Below are 17686 nucleotides of genomic sequence, written 5' to 3'. Positions count from 1 at the left end.
AAGTTTGACGGGCGGTAGCTGCTGCCCCCTAGTGGAAGACTCCTTGATACTGCAGACATCAGTAACCAGGGAAGCCACAGCCAAATGAATGGGAAATAAATTAAAGTGCCTTGTTGAAACGATGCAGATACTTTAGAAAGTTATAGTATGTGTTATTTCAGAATGAGTATTAGAACACCTTTTTCTATAATTGCTTGCAGTAATAGTCATTTAATGTTTTTCTGTCATTGCTTCAAGTTGGACTTTATTAACATCACTCTCAGTTTTACCCACTTGCTGGCTGGCTGTGTCATTTGCAGCACCCAGTGCTAAATGAAAATATGGTACCCTTGTATAACAAACAAGGGGAAAGTTGCTGCTAAAGGTACCTTTAGGATGCCTTTTCTTTTCCTTTGCAGTCTTTCTCTCGGCTTCTTAAATTTTTTAAAATTAGCTGTTTAATGCCATTCAAAAGAAAAATTGGAATTTTAATTATTGATATGTATTTTACCATACATCTTTATGTTGTGGAATGCCAGTTAGTACAAATAGAAGAGCAAATGTAACTTGTATTAAGTGCAAAAATCACTTTTGTTTTGGAATTACTGGAATTACACAGATTTGTATTTTGTAGCTCACATATGTATTTATATATATATTATATATAATATATGTGTATTTTCCTTCTTATCAGCAGAGTGGAAATACTGTACAAAACGACTCTCCACTGTTTTTATTTCACTTCTTGACTTATACACGTTCAACCCAACGGTCCGTACCTCTGGCTCCCTGGTGAGGAAGGACTTAAAGACAAAGGCCTGTTGGCTTCCCTGTCCATCTGTCCCTTTCCTTCTATGCCCACGTTTTTGGCATAAGTGGTTGGATAAGTAGCAGAATTAAGAAAGCAGGTGATGGGGCTTCTAGAGCCTTTATATTTCTGGAACAGCTTAGTCTTCTCTCTCTGTTAGAAATAAGTTGTGGTTCAGGAGGGAAGAGTGGCCTCTTGTGGCTCTGCTTCTGCTGTGGTTGTGGGGGTTAATGCCCCCTTGCACTGGCTTTAAGTCCTGCTGAATTCTCCTGCTCTGTGGGCCCCCTGGGACTCTGTGTTCTTGGAAGATGGTGAACTCCATCTGCAGGTGGGGAGGCAAGGAACGGTGGAATTGAATTGCGTGCATCTCTGCTCTCAACATGCCCTGTGTCCCACCAGACTCCACTTAAAAACACAAGTTCATAAATAAAATTACTGAGAATTTTATGTTGCTGATAGCAGAGTGTCAAACCAAGCACAGGAGCTTTCTGAGTGCAGGCCCTTGTACAGTTGCACAGGGTGTTTGGGCAAGCTGTGTAAGCTGTGTAACTTCAGTCAGTTACAAAAAAAGAACAGCCCCAGTCTGTTGCTGCTTGTGTGCACATCCATCAGTTTCAAGTAGGACTGTGCAAATCAGGCTGTTTGGAAGATTAAGGAGGGACTTTTCTTGTACACATCCAGTGGTTAACAGTTACCCACAGGCAGAGACAGCTGACCTGGGATTCTGTTGTAGGAGTCACGTGCTTGGGTCCTGGCCTCCATGACGCCGACTTGCACTCTGGTTCAAGGTCAGAGCCATTGCTTTGAGGTGAGGATAGAGATGTTAAGAGCATTCTTGACTATATCTAACGAGGTGTTTTGAAGGACTGAACAACTGCAGGGTATTTTCTGTAACAAAGCCAGACAAGGTTTTCTGATTCCTAAGCATGAACACTTAACAAGAGGCAGAATTGGTTCACTTTCATTTATACCATACTTTTAACTACACAGAGTAATTAACATACTTAAGCGGGTAGAGAGTGGAATTTTGTACCTGGATACAATATGTAATGATCAGATCAGAGGAACTGGCATATTTGTAGTCTCAGGTACATTTCTTTGTGTTGGAGACGTTCGAAAGCCTGTCCATTAGGTACTCTGAAATAGCCAGTAAATGGTAGTCAACTACTGCAGGTACAGAAGTCAGTCCTCCTGTCCCTCTGCGCCTCTGCCCGTTGACCACCCACTCTCCCTGCCTTCCCCTGCTCTTCCCAGGCTCCGGTGACTGCTCTTCTGTTCCCTGCTTCTTTGAAATCAGCTTTGGATTTCTCATGTATGTTTTAGCTTTCCGTGCTTGCCGAACTGCCCTTAACCTAATACCCTCTGATTGCATCCATGTCACTGCAAAGAACAGACTGCCTTTCTTTTTAAAGGCTTAATAATATTCCAGTGCCTATAGGTAGCACAGTTTCTGTATCCATTCATCTATCAATGGATACCTTAAGTCACTTTTAAAACTTGGTCATACTTAAGAATAGACAAAGAGATTTTTCTTTAGCTTTTTAAAAAGTGTGTTAGGTATGCTTTCCAAGAGGACTGATTTTTAGTTGAATATTTGCACCTTATCAAAGAGTCTATCACAGTGCATTTGTTCTGAAAGTGCCGCCTTTGGAGGATGTGTGAGTGAAGGAAGGGAGAAGGTCGAGGTCCCTGCCTTCCAGGACCCTTCTGGTTGGTCAGAACAGAACCCAAGAGATAATCAGAAACTTGTTATCCAGCTTAGATTGCTTTACTAGTCAGTACTAACAATCGGCTTTTCCCAAGTCATACAAAAGTCTTTTTACAAACATGGCTCATCCCTTATGTCTTCTCAAAGAGCAACCTGATTCTCAGTCGACACTTTATTGATTGACACTAGTCCCTGGGAAACTGAATTATTTCCCCTGCTCTCTCCACTGTATCTCCTTTCTTTGGGATGCTGATTTTATGTCCACCTGACTGGATCGTGGGTGCCCGGAATAAGGGCCAACCGTCAGTTCCAGATGTTTGTCTGAGGGTGGTCCAGAGGAGATTACCAGTTGCATTGGTGGGCTGAGGAAAGCACGTTGCCTTCCCCAAGTATTAATGGTTATCACTGGTTAAGAGACGCTGAACACTGAGACATCTAGAGTGAAAATCCATCTAAGTTGTGATTTGGGAACGGACAACAAAAGAAAATTTTTGGATGCAAAATTTTGACTGTAATAACTTTGTCTTTCATAGAAGTTTAATGTGCAAAGTCATTGATTTTGGCTGAAGAAAACACAGCAGATACAAAAGAGCCAAAGATAGAAAGTTCCTCCAAAAGTTCATGGAGAACGGCAGTTAAAAGTTAATGCCAGGCCGGCGCCGTGGCTCACTAGGCTAATCCTCCGCCTTGCGGCACCAGCACACCAGCTTCTAGTCCCGGTCGGGGTGCCGGATTCTGTCCCGGTTGCCCCTCTTCCAGGCCAGCTCTCTGCTGTGGCCCGGGAGTGCAGTGGAGGATGGCCCAAGTGCTTGGGCCCTGCACCCCATGGGAGACCAGGAGAAGCACCTGGCTCCTGCCATCGGATCAGCACGGTGCGCCTGCTGCAGCGCGCCGGCAGCGGCGGCCATTGGAGGGTGAACCAACAGCAAAGGAAGACCTTTCTCTCTGTCTCTCTCTCTCTCTCACTATCTATTCTGCCTGTCAATAAATAAATAAATAAATAAATAAATAAATAAAAGTTAATGCCCATTCTCATGAGCTCTCTGAACAACCTTTGCATGACCATGGAGAATCACAAAAAATGCAGTAGGAAATAAAAGTAAAGAGTAAGGTTTAAAAAGCAGTCAGCACTAACAAAGAAGGGCGAGCTTTGAGTAAACCGCTTCTCAGAGCTGAGAGGAACCACAGGCCTCATGAGGGCCGGCCTCTGTGTTTTGCAGAAGATGGGGATGCCAAAGCCCACGGGAGTGAAGTGGCTCTCCCTCCTTCCTCCCTCTCTCCCTCCCTGCCTTCTCTCTGTCTGGATTTTTATTTATTTACTTGAGAGGCAGAGGTATAGACGGAGAGAGGGCGAGACAGAGAAAAAGGTCTTTCAACTGCTGGTTTGCTCCACAAATGGCTGCAGTGGCTGGAGCTGGGTCGATGTGGAGCCAGGAGCTTCTTGAGGGTCTCCCACGTGGGTGCAGGGGCTCAAGCATTTGGAGCATCTTCTGCTTTCACAGGCCATAAGCTGAGCTGGATGAGAAGATGAGCGGCTGGGACATGAACCTGGTGCCCATATGGGATGCCGTCTCCGCAGGCAAATGCTTAGCCTACTATGCTACAGTGCTGGCCCTGAAATGGCTTTTCTTTGCTTTTTTTAAAAAAGATTTTATTTATTTATTTGAAAGAGTTACACAGAGAGAGGAGAGGCAGATAAAGAGAGAGAGGTCTTCCGTCCACTGGTTCACTCCCCAACCGGCCGCAGTGGCCGCAGCTGCACCAATCCGAAGCCAGGAACCTCCTCTGGGTCTCCCACGTGGGTGCAGGGGCCCACGGACTTGGGCCATCCTCCACTGCTTCCGCAGGCCATAGCAGAGAGCTGGATCGGAAGTGGAGCAGCTGGCTCTCTAACCGGCACCCATATGGGATGCTGGCACTTCAGGCCGGGGCGTTAACCTGCTGCGCCACAGCGCCAGCCCATGAAATGGCTTTTCAATGCCACACAGTAAGGGGCAGAAAATTGGATCTGGAACCTGTTATTTTTCATGGTAACTTCTATTCTTTAACCTCACCTGCTCCAAATGTTTCCTTTTCAGTGTGGAGGATTGGTAGTCAGCTCTGCGTCGCTGTGATGAAACACCTGAGGTAGAGAGAAGAGGTTGATTTGGGGTCGTGGTTCTGGAAGTACGACGCACAGACAGCGTGGTACGGGCGGTCCTGAGGGCCTGCTGGATGGCTGCACATCATGGCGGGAGGGTGCATGCTTGTCTGTGTCTGTGAGCTCATTCTGCATCCTTAGAGAGCCACCAGGGTTCAGTTCCAGGCTCCCAGCCTAATGGCCTAATTCTAGTTCAACCACTTCCCAAGGCCTTGTCCCTAGACATCATAGTTAGATTAAATTTATCTTCTCTGAGTACCATTAATGTGAGACTTTGGAGAGTAAAGTATGTGAACTCGGGGTTAAGTATTCACATAAATGGCAGGGGTCAAATAAAAATAGAGGATTGAGGGCAAAGGTCCTGAATACAGGGAAAACCAGGTGGTGATTAATTGTATATGAAAGGGCTTTACACGAATGAAAACCAGAATATTAATATTCATATCAGCATTACCCCCCAAATTTGAAAGCCTTCCAGATATCAGAGTCTCTCAGTGTAGAGAGAAATGTTTTTTGTTGACGTTGAGTATCAGGAAGCCAGATCCTAAGCTTTAAACAGATGGGACTGTGTGGGCTACTTACAGATAAGGTTTATAGTGTCATTGGAGCAAGCTCTGACTTTGTAAACACCGAAGGGTGTAGCAGTCAGCTCTCCATACAAGAGAACCAAAGGCGGGTCCTCCTGCAGAGGGCATAGATGACCAGGCAGAGAGGAGAGGCAGCTGTACGTGCAGCGAGTAATCCTGCAGGGCGGCTGCGTGGGGGGCTGGAGGAGACGCAGCGCCAGGCTTTCACTGCCGGCACCACCAGGCCAAGGCTGCGGCTCCTTCTGCACACCCACCACTAGCTCTGGGCCACTTCGGGGAGGGGGTAGCCCTTTTTCCAAATCAAGTGCTTGGTCAACAAAGGTTGAGGAAAGTCTGTTAAGCATGGATGTCTCTGAGTTGTGAGAGAACAGACAAGTAAAAGAATCGTTAAAAAAAAGTTCTTTGAGTTGTTCAATCTTGGAGGATTTATTTTAATGCCCTCGTATCATCCTGTTGTCTGTATACAATTCTGTTTTAGACAGGAATCCTTGCGAATCCACCTGTTATTAGGCAGTGACTTCTATAGTCTGAATGTTTATGTTTAAACTTCACGTTGGGTAAGTGTAAATAGCCAGTGGGTGTCAGTGAGTTGGTTTTCATTTTTAAGTTTTTTAAAGCACAGGTGCAAGGCCAGTACTGTGGTATAGTAGGCTAAGCTTCCACCTGCAGCACTGGCATCCCACATGGGTGCTGGCTCATGTCCCTGCTAATCCTCTTCTGATCCAGCTTTCTGCTATGGCCTGGGAAAGCAGTGGATGATGGTTCAGTGCTTGGGCCCTTGTACTCTTGTGGGAGACCCAGAAAAATCTCCTGGCTCCTGGCTCCGGATCAGCCCAGTTCTGGCCATTGCAGCCATTTGGGGAGTGAACCAGCAGATGGGATACCTTTCTTTCTGTCTCTGTCTGTAACTCTACCTCTCAAATAAATGAAATATTAAAAGTACAGGTGCATGTATCCTGGTATTCCCTTGTCTTAGTGGAGTCCTTGGATAGGTTCTCTAAATTTTTGCTACAGTGTGAATTGGGTAAAGAAATCCTTAGCCTGGACAACAATGCTGCTTGACAGTATCATCAACACCATGGGACATTTTTAAGAGCTTAAGATTGGCAATTGTCAAAAGGCATGGAAAGGAGTGATATGGTGCCTAAGGTGCTTAATCTTCTTCCTGGTTTAATCCAAATAGCAATTCAGCACCAGAAATGTACAAAACCAACCGCCCCCGCCCGTCACTGCTGCGTACTCCAGCATCGCCCAATTCCACTCCCTGTCTGGATTCTAAAGGCAATTCATCGTCTTGTGCCTTTTACTGTCACATGCTATGTTGGTTGCTATAGCCAAACATCAAAAATGTGAAAAATGTGTATATTTGTGTGTAAGGATAGATCAGTAGATACACTGATATATAGTAGGTTTCTCCAGAGAGTCTTTGTCTTTGTCTATTGAACATCACAGCTTAGCCTCGCCCACTGAAACGTGCTCTTACATTGGCCTACATTAGGGAAAAATCACCTGGCATAAAACCTATTTTAGAATAGTGCTGTCTCGTGTAATTTATTGAATATTATTTCGGAAGTGAAAAATAGAGTGGTTGTATAGGTACACTTTTTTAAAAAAGGATTTATTTATTTGAAAGGCAGAGATAAAAGGAGGGAGGGGGAAAGAGAGAGAGAGATACCTGTCTTCCATCTGCTGGTTCATCCCCCAAATGGCAATAACAGCCAGGTCTGGGCCAGGCCACGCCAGAAACCAGGAGCTTCTTCCAGGTCTTCCACACGGGTGCAGGGGCCTAAACCCTTGGACCGTCTTCTACTGATTTCCCAGGTGCACTTCCAGGAGCTAGATCAAAAGTGGAGCATCCAGGACTTGAACTGACACCCATGTGGATGCCAGCCCCGTATAGGTACTCTTTCACAACATTAAGTAAAAAAATAGTAAGTCGTGGACTCTGTGTATGTGTGTTTGTATATAAATATATACATGCTTATGTATATATATAGATATACATAAATACGTATGGAAAATTAGGAACACATTTATGGATGCGTACACATCTGTATATCTATACATTATAATATATCTGCTTTGTACATATGTGCATAGAGAAGGGGGAGATTTATTATAAGGAATTGGCTAATGTTATTGGAGGCTGGCACATCCAGGATTTGCAGAGACATGTCCAAGTTGAAGTCTGAGGCAGGAGACTGCTTTAGAAACAGGGAGAGCTGGTGTTGCAGTTCTAAGGCCACCAGGCACAAGATTCCTCCTGGACTCCGCGAAGGGCCATCTTTTTGCCCTATTTAGGCCTTCAACTGATCAGACAAGGCCCATTGGCTTGACAGAAGCATTCTGCTTGAGCTGGGCTGTTGACTGAAGTGTTAATCTCTGAATTACTTCCCTTAGCACTCGCACCCCCAGGATCACCCCTGCTGTTGAAAATGGCAGGTCTCCTTTTGTAAAGGCAGAATAACACTCTGCATATGTTGGTGTGTGCATATACATACACACACATACACATTTCTGTACATATTTCTATAAAATCTGTGGCAGACACTTAGGACATTGCAAAGGATGTGGAAGTGCGGGTGTCCTTCACAGGTGGTGACTTCACTCTCTGTGGGGAATGCGACCAGCAGGCGGATTGTTATACAAGGTAGTTCTGGTTTTACAGAAAGGAAAATACTACATGATCTCACTTGTATGTGAGATCTAAAAATAAAAACCACAAAAATAGAAAAATGGTAGTTGCTGGAATCGGGGGAAGGATGGAAAGTTACACGTCAAAGGTTACAGGGTTGCAATTATATAGGACTGTTAGCAGAAAAGATCTACTATACAATGGGAGTGCTTAAGTTAATATTATATTGTATTGGCCGGTGCCGTGGCTCACTAGGCTAATCCTCTGCCTTGCGGTGCCGGCACACCGGGTTCTAGTCCCAGTTGCCAGATTCTGTCCCGGTTGCCCCTCTTCCAGGCCAGCTCTCTGCTGTGGCCCGGGAGTGCAGTGGAGGATGGCCCAAGTGCTTGGGCCCTGCACCCCATGGGAGACCAGGAGAAGCACCTGGCTCCTGCCTTCGGATTAGTGCGGTGTGCCAGCCGCAGTGCACCGGCCGCGGTGGCCATTGGAGGGTGAACCAATGGCAAAGGAAGACATTTCTGTCTCTCTCTCTCACTGTCCACTGTGCTTGTCAAAAAAAAAAATATTGTATGGTGCTGATTTGCCAAAAGAGATTATAGGCATGGTGGTAGAAATACAGGTAACTACATGGGATGATGGGTATGTCCATTTGCTAATTTCTGCACTAACCATGCCACTATGGTATAAGGGTACTCCACAAAGTTCATGGAAAAATGGAATCAAAAGTCTGGGTTTATATTGGTGCGAATTATTTGAAATCCAGGTATGGGTTTTTTGTAATAGGCATTTTTCATGATCTTTTTCAAGATCCCCTCTATGTAAGGGGGGATGATGCCTGTGGTGCCAGCATCTCAGACGGGCATATCCTGATGGTTCATATCCTGGCTGCCTTCTCCTCTGATCCAGCTCTCCACTATGGCCTGATAAAGTAGTGGAGGATGGCCCAAGTGCTTGGGCCCCTGCACCCACATGGGAGACCTGGAGAAAGCCCCTGTCTTCTAGTATCAGATCAGGCCAGCTCCGGCCATAGTGGCCATTTGGGGACTGAACCGGTGGATGGAAGACCTTTCTCTCTGTCCCTCTATCTGTAACTCTACCTCTCACATAAATAAATCTTTAAAAAAAGTTTTTGCAGCATAATAAACTTAATGTTGTAGGCCAGTTTTTCAGGATCTTTCTGAAGTACCCTTGCATGTAGTTTTTACATCTCTTCCTGGTTTCTTCACTTAGGATAATATTCTCTCATGTTCGTCTGTATTGTCCCAAATGGCAAGATTGCTAGTTTACAGGCTGTACACTATTCTACTGCATAAATACCATCATTTCTGTTTCCATTCATCCAGATGGACACTTGGGTTGATTTCATATCTTAGCTATAACAAATAGCGTTGCAATGAATATGGAAGTGCAGATGTGTAAGGAAGTTGATTTAATTTCCTTTGGGTGTATACCCAGCAGAAGGGATTGCTGGATCATATGATAGTGGTCTTTTTTTTTTGGGGGGGGGGTGGCAATACTGTATATTGCTTTCCATAATGCAATTTATGTTCCTTCTCCCAGAGTTGCCTTTTCTCCATACTCTTGCCAACACTTGTTATCTCTTAAAAATCTTATTGAGGGAGAGGAATAGGAAATGGGAGGGGAGAAACAGAAGAGGAGAGAAGCCAGGGGGAAGGGATAGAAGGTAAAGGAAGACAGGTACAGGGGAGAGGGCGAGGGCTCCTATCTGCTGGTTCACTCCCCATGTGAGTCAGGAACTTACTCCAGGTCCCCCACATGGGTGGCAGGGAACTTGCAGGAAGCTGGAATCCGAAGCATGGCTCAAGATTTGAACCCAGGCACTCAGATATGCGACATGGGTGTCCTAGTTGGTGTCTTCACCACTCGGCTAAACACCTGTCCCTCTCTTAGCTTTTTTTTTTTATTATAAATCTTTTTTTTTTTTAAGATTTTATTTATTTGAGAGGCAGAGTTAGAGAGAGAGGGGGAGACAGAAAGAAAGGTCTTCCCTATCCACTGGTTCACTCCCCAAATGGACACAAAGGCTGGAGCTGGGCCATTCTGAAGCCAGGAGCCAGGAGCTTCTTCCAGATCTCCCATGCAGGTGCAGGGGCCCGAGCTCTTGGGCCATCTTCCACTGCTTTCCCAGGCCATAAGCAGAGATCTGGATCGGAAGAGGAGCAGCCAGGACTTGAAGTGGCAACTGTGTGGGTGCTGCAGGTCGAGGGTTATCCGATTACACCACAGGGCCAACCCCTACTCCAGCTCATTTAATTTTATGAAAGTACCTGACAACGGTTTATTTTGTGAAAGATCTTCAATCTAAAAATTCTTATCTATAGGTTAAAAAGGCACATTAAGTCTGGAGGGGACAGCTAGCAAGAAGCAGCATCTGTTTATCTCAGGGTTGTTCCTTTTAGCTCCTATTTTGGAAAACAGAGCAGGCTCAGTTTGTGTGTATTCATAGAAGGACATTTTACCTTGAATTTTCATTTGGGAAGGATTAAAGGTAATTCAATTCGGATCTTAAACATTTGTTTACGATCTTTAACATAGCCTCTTCCTGCACTCTGTTAGATTAGAGCTTGACTGAAGCAGTCGTTGGTGGAAGGGTCCTGGCTGGCGGCCAGGAAGGCCTGCACATCCTGAGTCAGTGGCTTGCACACAGAGCCAGACCTCGGGGTTTCCAGGCCCTTCCGAGAGTCGCCTCCTGCAGCCCGACGCTCCCTCCTTGTCTGCGCCACCTGCCCACACGTCAGGGCTGTATTCCAGGGTCGTCTTGGAAGAGGCCTCCACAAACCGCCCAGGTAAAGCCCAGTGCTCCCCCCAGCTGCTGGCTCTTCCTGCCCGTGGTACAGACAGCAGGCTCTCCACCAACACGACTGAATGGAAACCCGTCTCCTCTTCCAGAGCCGAATCCGCCTCCTCTACGGAGCTGCTCCGGTTTTCCCAGTCTCTCCCTTCCTGACTGCTATTTATCCCACTCTGCCCTCAACAAAACTGACCTCATTTTTCACCCGACATTAAAGACCATACCATCTTCCTTAGTAAAGTGTTCAGAGATAGTCTTGATAGAGTAAGATCTTGTACATGTATTTTGAAACCCAGCTGCATACCTAGAAGTTAGGAGAGATTTCACCGACAGCAGAAAATGGGAAGAAGACAGGCTTGAGTGAATCGTCAGGTCAGTGATTCCATTAAGATGAGGTCTCAAAAAAGCCTAACCAACCCCCTCCGTTCAGGTTTAGGTTGTAGCGGATCATGTTCCTCCATGCTGGATTGATCAAATCACAAATGTACTTTCCTGGTCCCTCCTGGTAGTGGGCTACAGTGTGTTCAGGAGCGAGGAGGCTGGACCCTGGCAAGAATGGGGAGCATTTCATCTCAGGAAGTGAAGATGAGAAGGTCTACCTCATGTTTTCAGGTATCTGAGTGTTGTTATGTGGGTGAGAAATTGTTTCTCTGCGTGGCTTTGCGCCGAGCTGAAATGACGAGACCTCTTTGGCTCAGTGAAATGGAGTTTGTGGAGGTGGGTGGGGTGGCACTGGTGGGCTCAGGTGGAAGTGGTCTGCCGCTCTGCTCGCTGCGCTCCCCCGTGAGTGCAGTTGTAGCTGGCCCGTAGTCTGCGCTCGCTGCTTGCTCCAGCTCCCTTTGCATGGGACTTGCTGCTCGTTTTCATGCTTTGCTTAAAGTGTCTCTGACTTGCTTTGTGCCTTCAGTATTTTGCTACTGAGAATTCAGTTTATTCATTGGGTTTTCTCGGCCTCTGCTCAGGGAGCTTGTAGACATGGGCTTTGCCTAGTCTGAGCCTGCGTGGCCGCCTTCCCTCCTCCCTTTCGGGGTCACTGCACATCCTCCCCTCACTGTGGATGTGTACCCGTGGCAGAGGAGCAGGAGTGCTGGAGGCACACACAGACCTGAGCATGGCTGGGCACACAGTTCTGCATCACAGTGGGTGGAGACTAACCTCGTGCTCAGAGCACGTCCCGAAGTGCTGGCCGTTCCTGCAGGGAGCAGGGAGCGCGCCAGGGACACTCCCCAGGAGGGTGCTGCTTTGAAAGCCCCCCAGCCTCTTGTATATTCTCTCCTCCCTTCCTCCTGCGCCTTGCCCTTGCTCACCAGTGCCCAGGACAGAGTCTCTCTGAGCACTCGTCACCGTGAGAGCCCCGGCACCGTTCCGCCACCACCTACGCGGGCAGGTAGCGGACAGACCCCATTCTGCACCCCCGTGTGAACAGCAGGCTCCTTTGCCACGGTCTCCTTAGGATGTCCACAACCTGTTGCTCTTCATTGCTTGGCATAAAGTAGGTGCTCAATACAAATTTGTTACAAGAAAAACTCCAACAGCTACTTTGCTACTTCAGGTGACCGTCACTCTGGCCTGGACTCCTCTAGGCCTCTCATTGTGACCCTCTTCCAGTGAGTTCTCCATGGCGCCAGCAACAAGGCTTCCTGATGGGCTAACCTGACGCTTTCATTTCCACGCTCACCTCCCACCCCCATGGCTCTCAGCATCAGGTGAGGCCTTCCTGCTCTGATGTCCCTGCTCCTGGCCCTTCCTGGCTCTCCTCTTCCACAGGGTCGTCCCACGCCCTGGGCGGTGTGTGTATTTCCAGAGCTCTCTATAGCCTTGTCTCTGACGCTACGTAACATGCTGTACTGAGTGTCATCTCACATGTGAGCCTGTGAGCACCTTAAGGTGCAGAGTAAGGCGCAGTAACTTCTGCCCAGTGTCGCCTACAGGAGGGACACATCACAAATACACGGAGAGCAGCAGGCCAAGAGCCCAGTGGACAGGAGTGCGTATCCTGCACTACCACTGAAAGACACGTGAGTTCAGGGGACAGGACAGACACATGGAGAACTACGGTTCCCCAGCGATGACGCAGAATGATGAATATTCTAAGTTTCTCACTTACTTATCAGAAAGGGTGTAATGTTTTGATGGAGATGTGATTTCTACTTGAAGACATCCCTGTCAAATGCGCACACCTCCCCACTGACGGGGGCAAGGAAGCGCACAGGCTTGGCACTGTGAAGGCCGTGGAGGCCTCCGAGGCTGCAGCGCGACGGCTGTGTGAGCCACTGCTCGCTCTGTGACCTGGGGGACAGGACAGTCCCCGGACGGCTGTGGACGTCAGCGTGGGACCCGCTCCTCACACGGCCCCTGGCACGCAGTGACTGCTGCGACGGCGGTTCTCTTCCTCTCACCTCCAGTTTTAAGCAGAGTTGAGAATTCAGAGATACGGAACAGATTTTTCATTTCATTTTAGAGATAGTTTCATCATTCAGTTTGACTTGGTTGAAGCAGTTACTTTTTGAGATAATTCTTGAGGTACAATAACGCCATATGTAGAAAAAGTTAATTTGTGTCATTGATGTGCAGGTCTTTTCTCTTTGGCGTCTCTTTAAAAAGGAAGTAAAATTATACTTTAAAATGTTAGGTAGATAAGAAGCAAACCAACAACCGCAATGCTTCAATGAGTCCTGAAAATTTATTTGGGAGAATATCATATATTGATCTTCTGTTTTACAGCTCATGATAATCATCCGAAAATACACGTTTTGAAACGAAAGTCCAAAGAAAATAATTACATACAGTACATGTTTTATTTGTACATAAGCAAAGCAGTTGCTAAGAGCATATTTCTGTGTCCACCGTGGTGGACGTGGCAATTCTCTGTTCAAAGCTGCGGCGGCTCACGTCCTCCGCGGGTACACGAGGAGCGACAGGCTGGGAAGGGCGCACAGGGCCGTCACCAGGTCTGGCTGTAAACTGACTTTTTAAAATCTTTTCCCTCCCCCCATATATATGTATATACTTTATTGCCTTTATATTTCTGCTGGTTTAATATAATTAGTATACTAAATAGTGATCTGCATTTATTTGGTTTCTAAAAATATATAAAATGCCTTGGAAGGAGCTCCTGCAGCTTTCAGGTGGCCCCGGGGCTGGCCCGGGGAAGCCAGCCTGGGACCCGGGAAGCAGCAACACTGAATAAATAGCGATTGTTTCTCGATTCCATACAGCTGATGGCCTTTGCCCCAAACTGAAAAATACTGTCACAAAGAGTATAAAAACACAGCTTAAAAAAACTGACATAAGGGAAAAGTAATACTTACGAGCTGAACTTGAACACAGTATCCAGAACTACTACACACAGCGCCAGGGACAGGAGGAACGTGGACAGAGTGCGTATTTACATATAATTTAAGGCCCAGTTACTCAAAGGCAATGAGCAGGGGAACTGACCATCCGCCCGTGCCCCTTTCCATAGTCAGTCCTCAGCCCAGTCCAGTTCTGACCTGCAAAGATACTCACAGAAACTTGGCTTCAAATGAAGAGCTCTTTTTTTGCTAAACACTTTTTTGTTCTTATTCACAAAGAAAACTGTCTTTAACTGCAGGGGTGCATTTATGTCTGCTGTGGAAGTTCATGTTTACTCTCAGGCGTTACTCTCTTTCACAGTGCATACTATAACTTCTCTGATATTTGTACTGCATTACATAGGCATGTGTGTATTTCATCCTGTCCATCTTGGTTTAGCTGTTGTCTGTGACGAATTCGGACCACAGGGATTGTTTTACCTCATGGGTGCTTGAGGGAATTTAATGGGTAGTTCTACTGATAAGAACAGAAATCTCACAAAAAAATTCCCTGTGCATCAAGATCAAACAGCAAATGGCAACAAACCAAAATCTCTCTCGAGGGCAATGCCACAGCCCACTCCAGAGCATTCTCTGAGGATGACAGATACTCAGGAAGGTCAAACAGCTCAATGCTATTTCAATTTATTCCTTGGTAGGAAAAGAAAATATTTTTAAATATTTTTAATACTTGTAGAAAATCACAAAACTTTTTGCACTATGATTTTAAAAAAACATACAAATTTATAATCCATTTTAGTATGTAGAATCTGAGTATTTCCCCCAGATGCAAAATTTTATATTTGGTATTTCTACATACCATTGTCTGCTCTCCCCTCCAAAATGTATCCAAAGATGTGGCACTTAATCTCAGTTGTATTCACAAGTAGACTAAAATATTTGAACATGTTCCAACAGTAATGAGTTTTTCTCCCCTGTTTTAAAAAAGAGGCTTAGAAAATACTCCTTCGAGATGTGCTTCCGGAAGCCATGGAACTGGTTGAAGAGTGCAGCTGCTCAGCGTTCCCCCCAGTTCACACGTGTGTCCCCCTCCCTGCAGGACATGGCACTCGCACAGGACGCCTGGGCAGCCTGCAGCTTCTGCTGAAGTCGTCAGGGTAACGGACAGAATCCAGGCCTGCCGCAGTGGGCAGCACGCTGCTTGCCCTTCTGTACGGTGAGGAGGTGCGTCCTAAGAGCACTGCTGTAAAATACTGACGTGTGTGTCACAGTATGCAAAGGTAAACTGTGCAACCGCAATACGCCTATAATTGAACGTTTCTGATTTAAATAGAACACAATTTATAAAATGGTTTTCTTTGTGAACAAGGTCTCAGTTTCTCTAAACAACAAAATGACTGTATAGGATGGGACCTTTTAAAAGTAAGGCATATACTGGGTGTACATAAATCACTATTATCAAAAAAGCTACAAATTATTTAAACTTTTAAATTATCCTAATTTTAAAATATATGTAGATATGAAATAACTTACCAACTGAGAGCAAATGTGTACAGGTTGTGGTTACTTAGGTAAGAATCATTTATTTCCCAAGTTATTTGCAAAATAGTATAATGGCAAGATCAACTCAGTAACTCCAAGAACCCAGAGAAAACGGTATCTTCAGTTGAGGTCTACTGTTCAGCTGGACCAGAAAAGGCAATACTGCATTTTTACTTTCAATTCTCTAAAAGCTTCTATATATTTAAAATAGCCATTCTCAGAATTTTTCATAGGAAACCTAAATAAAGCAGCATTCTCAGCATTCATTAAACCAAAAATAAGTCAACTATGAGAAAACATCCAAAGTTGCCTTCATGCATAAGACCTATCTTTTTGTTACCGTGACATTACTATATTAATCCACTTTTATTTTATTGCATGTAAATAATACAGAGAATGTATTTCTTTCAGAGTTAAAAACTACTTTAAATTTCAGAGTAAGGTCTTAATCCCGTTGTACCAAGTCTGATCAGAGGGAGAGTGAAAATGGCTCAGAGTTGACGGCATCTGTCTGATATTCTTTCTGAATTTTAGTCACAAAGCCACCACTCACGGGAGAGGTGCTGACTCATTTTTGGTTTTATAAATGAAAAGTATCTGTTAAGAATGGAGAGTAACTCCTGTTAGAGTCAGAAAATGCAAGCACCTTCTAAACCTGGCTCCCTTTCCTTATACAGCATGGTCCACTGTCCTCTACCTTCCCTGTGTCCCAGTGACGGGGACATCAGCCTGTCCACTGACAGACCACACCTAAAACGTGGGCTCTTCTCAGAGATGTCACTGCCCTGGTCCTCAAACGTGCGGCACCTGGATGTTACAGGTCATCGCTGAGTGCCCAGCAGTGACAAGGCAGGGTAGAAGCAGGTATGAGTGGGACCCCCCACGCCTGCTTGGATACATGTTTGAAAATAACCTTTTCCTTCTATAGTATCTGAAACACTGCATACCTTTTACACATACAGTTCATCTCATGGAAAAATACTTCTGTTCTGCTTTGTGATCCCTTAAATATTTGGCAAACAGCATAGAGCAAAGGTTGAATTCCAGAATACAAAGAAATCCGAATGATTCTGCCTAGCGCTGCAGTGCTCGGGCAGGTTCACAGACGTGAATGCGAGTGGGTTCTCGTGGAGGTGGCTGCGATGGCGGAGCACCCCACGACTCCACGTGCGTAGCTGTACGTCAGCAATGCATGGACGGAGTCTGGCAGCGTGCACTCAGTCACACAGTACGTAAGGTAACTAAGTCACAGGATAAAGTGATACAAAAATATTACAACATGGACATTTATACGCTTCATCAATGAAATGGAATAAATTAAACTAAGCCAGTCACATGTTTATTTATGTGTTCACACAGAATACTACTTCTCCATTGCTCTCAGAACGCTACACGTAAACCTGAAGGCTTTGCTTCACAGCTGCTGGCAGGACAGGTCAACGCTGTGGGTGTGTGCAGACGCAGCCGCTCCGAGTGGTACGCAGTGTAGGAGAGAGCAAAGACATAGATCCTCCGTTCATCATTGGCACAAAGCAAAGAAGGGATCTGACCGTCCTCGGTACCTCTGTTCTCCCGACAGCCGGCGTTATACGTAGATGCCTTCGGGATTAAAGCCGGCCGAGATGGGGTTCTGCAGGATCCGAAGGTTACTGGGCAGCTGCCGCGAGGAGCCAGGGCGCTTCAGGGACCCAGACTGCAGCGGTGGCTCTAGACAGCAAACAGAGTCCCTGGGTGAACGCGCCGCCCCGCAGCGCTCTGCAGCGTTTCCCCAAGGGGCGCCCGTACTGCCCTGGGCTGGACAAGGTAAGGCCCCTCTTGGAGGGAAGTTTATTTTTTAAATAATTGATTGAAAGGCAGAGAGAGAGCACAAGTGAGACAGACAGTGAGGGATCTGCCATCTGCTTGTTCTCTCCCCTGATGCCCCCAACCGCTAGGGCTAGGCCAGGCCAGGGAGAACAAGCAGCCTGGTCTCCAGCCAGGTCTCCCACAGCAGAGGCAGCAACCCGGACTCGGGACCTGCAACACAGACAGGACGCAGGTGTCTGCACCAAACGTCTGACGGAAATCAGGTTCTGTTGAGCTGGACAGTGCCGTGAGCACTGTGCTGCTTTTCACTGGGGGTTCAGACCATGTGCACAAGTTGCCTTGTACATACCAGTACAAATTAATAATAAAGACT

The 17686-nt window shown here is 46.2% G+C and overlaps 1 protein-coding gene across 9 annotated transcripts in view; it reads right to left on the bottom strand.

The window, feature by feature from the left end:
• Nucleotides 1–13333: 13333 nt before the first annotated feature.
• The window catches only part of RASSF8 (Ras association domain family member 8), a 94649-nt gene continuing 90296 nt past the window's right edge, over nt 13334–17686 (bottom strand). For all 9 annotated transcript variants that reach the window (XM_051850353.3, XM_089304715.1, XM_051850351.3 and 6 more), the window contains exon 5: nt 13334–17214. In XM_051850353.3, coding sequence (XP_051706313.1) covers nt 17093–17214 — 122 coding nt within the window. In that variant the 3' untranslated portion in view covers nt 13334–17092. The remainder of the gene's footprint in view (nt 17215–17686) is intronic.

The sequence above is a fragment of the Oryctolagus cuniculus genome, chromosome 9 (assembly GCF_051225735.1).
Source record: "Oryctolagus cuniculus isolate XC-2025 breed Fujian yellow rabbit chromosome 9, ASM5122573v1, whole genome shotgun sequence".
NCBI classification, from domain to species: Eukaryota; Metazoa; Chordata; class Mammalia; order Lagomorpha; family Leporidae; genus Oryctolagus; species Oryctolagus cuniculus.
The sequence above is the reverse complement of the archived record's forward strand: the minus strand, read 5'-3'. Positions and strand labels throughout refer to the sequence as shown.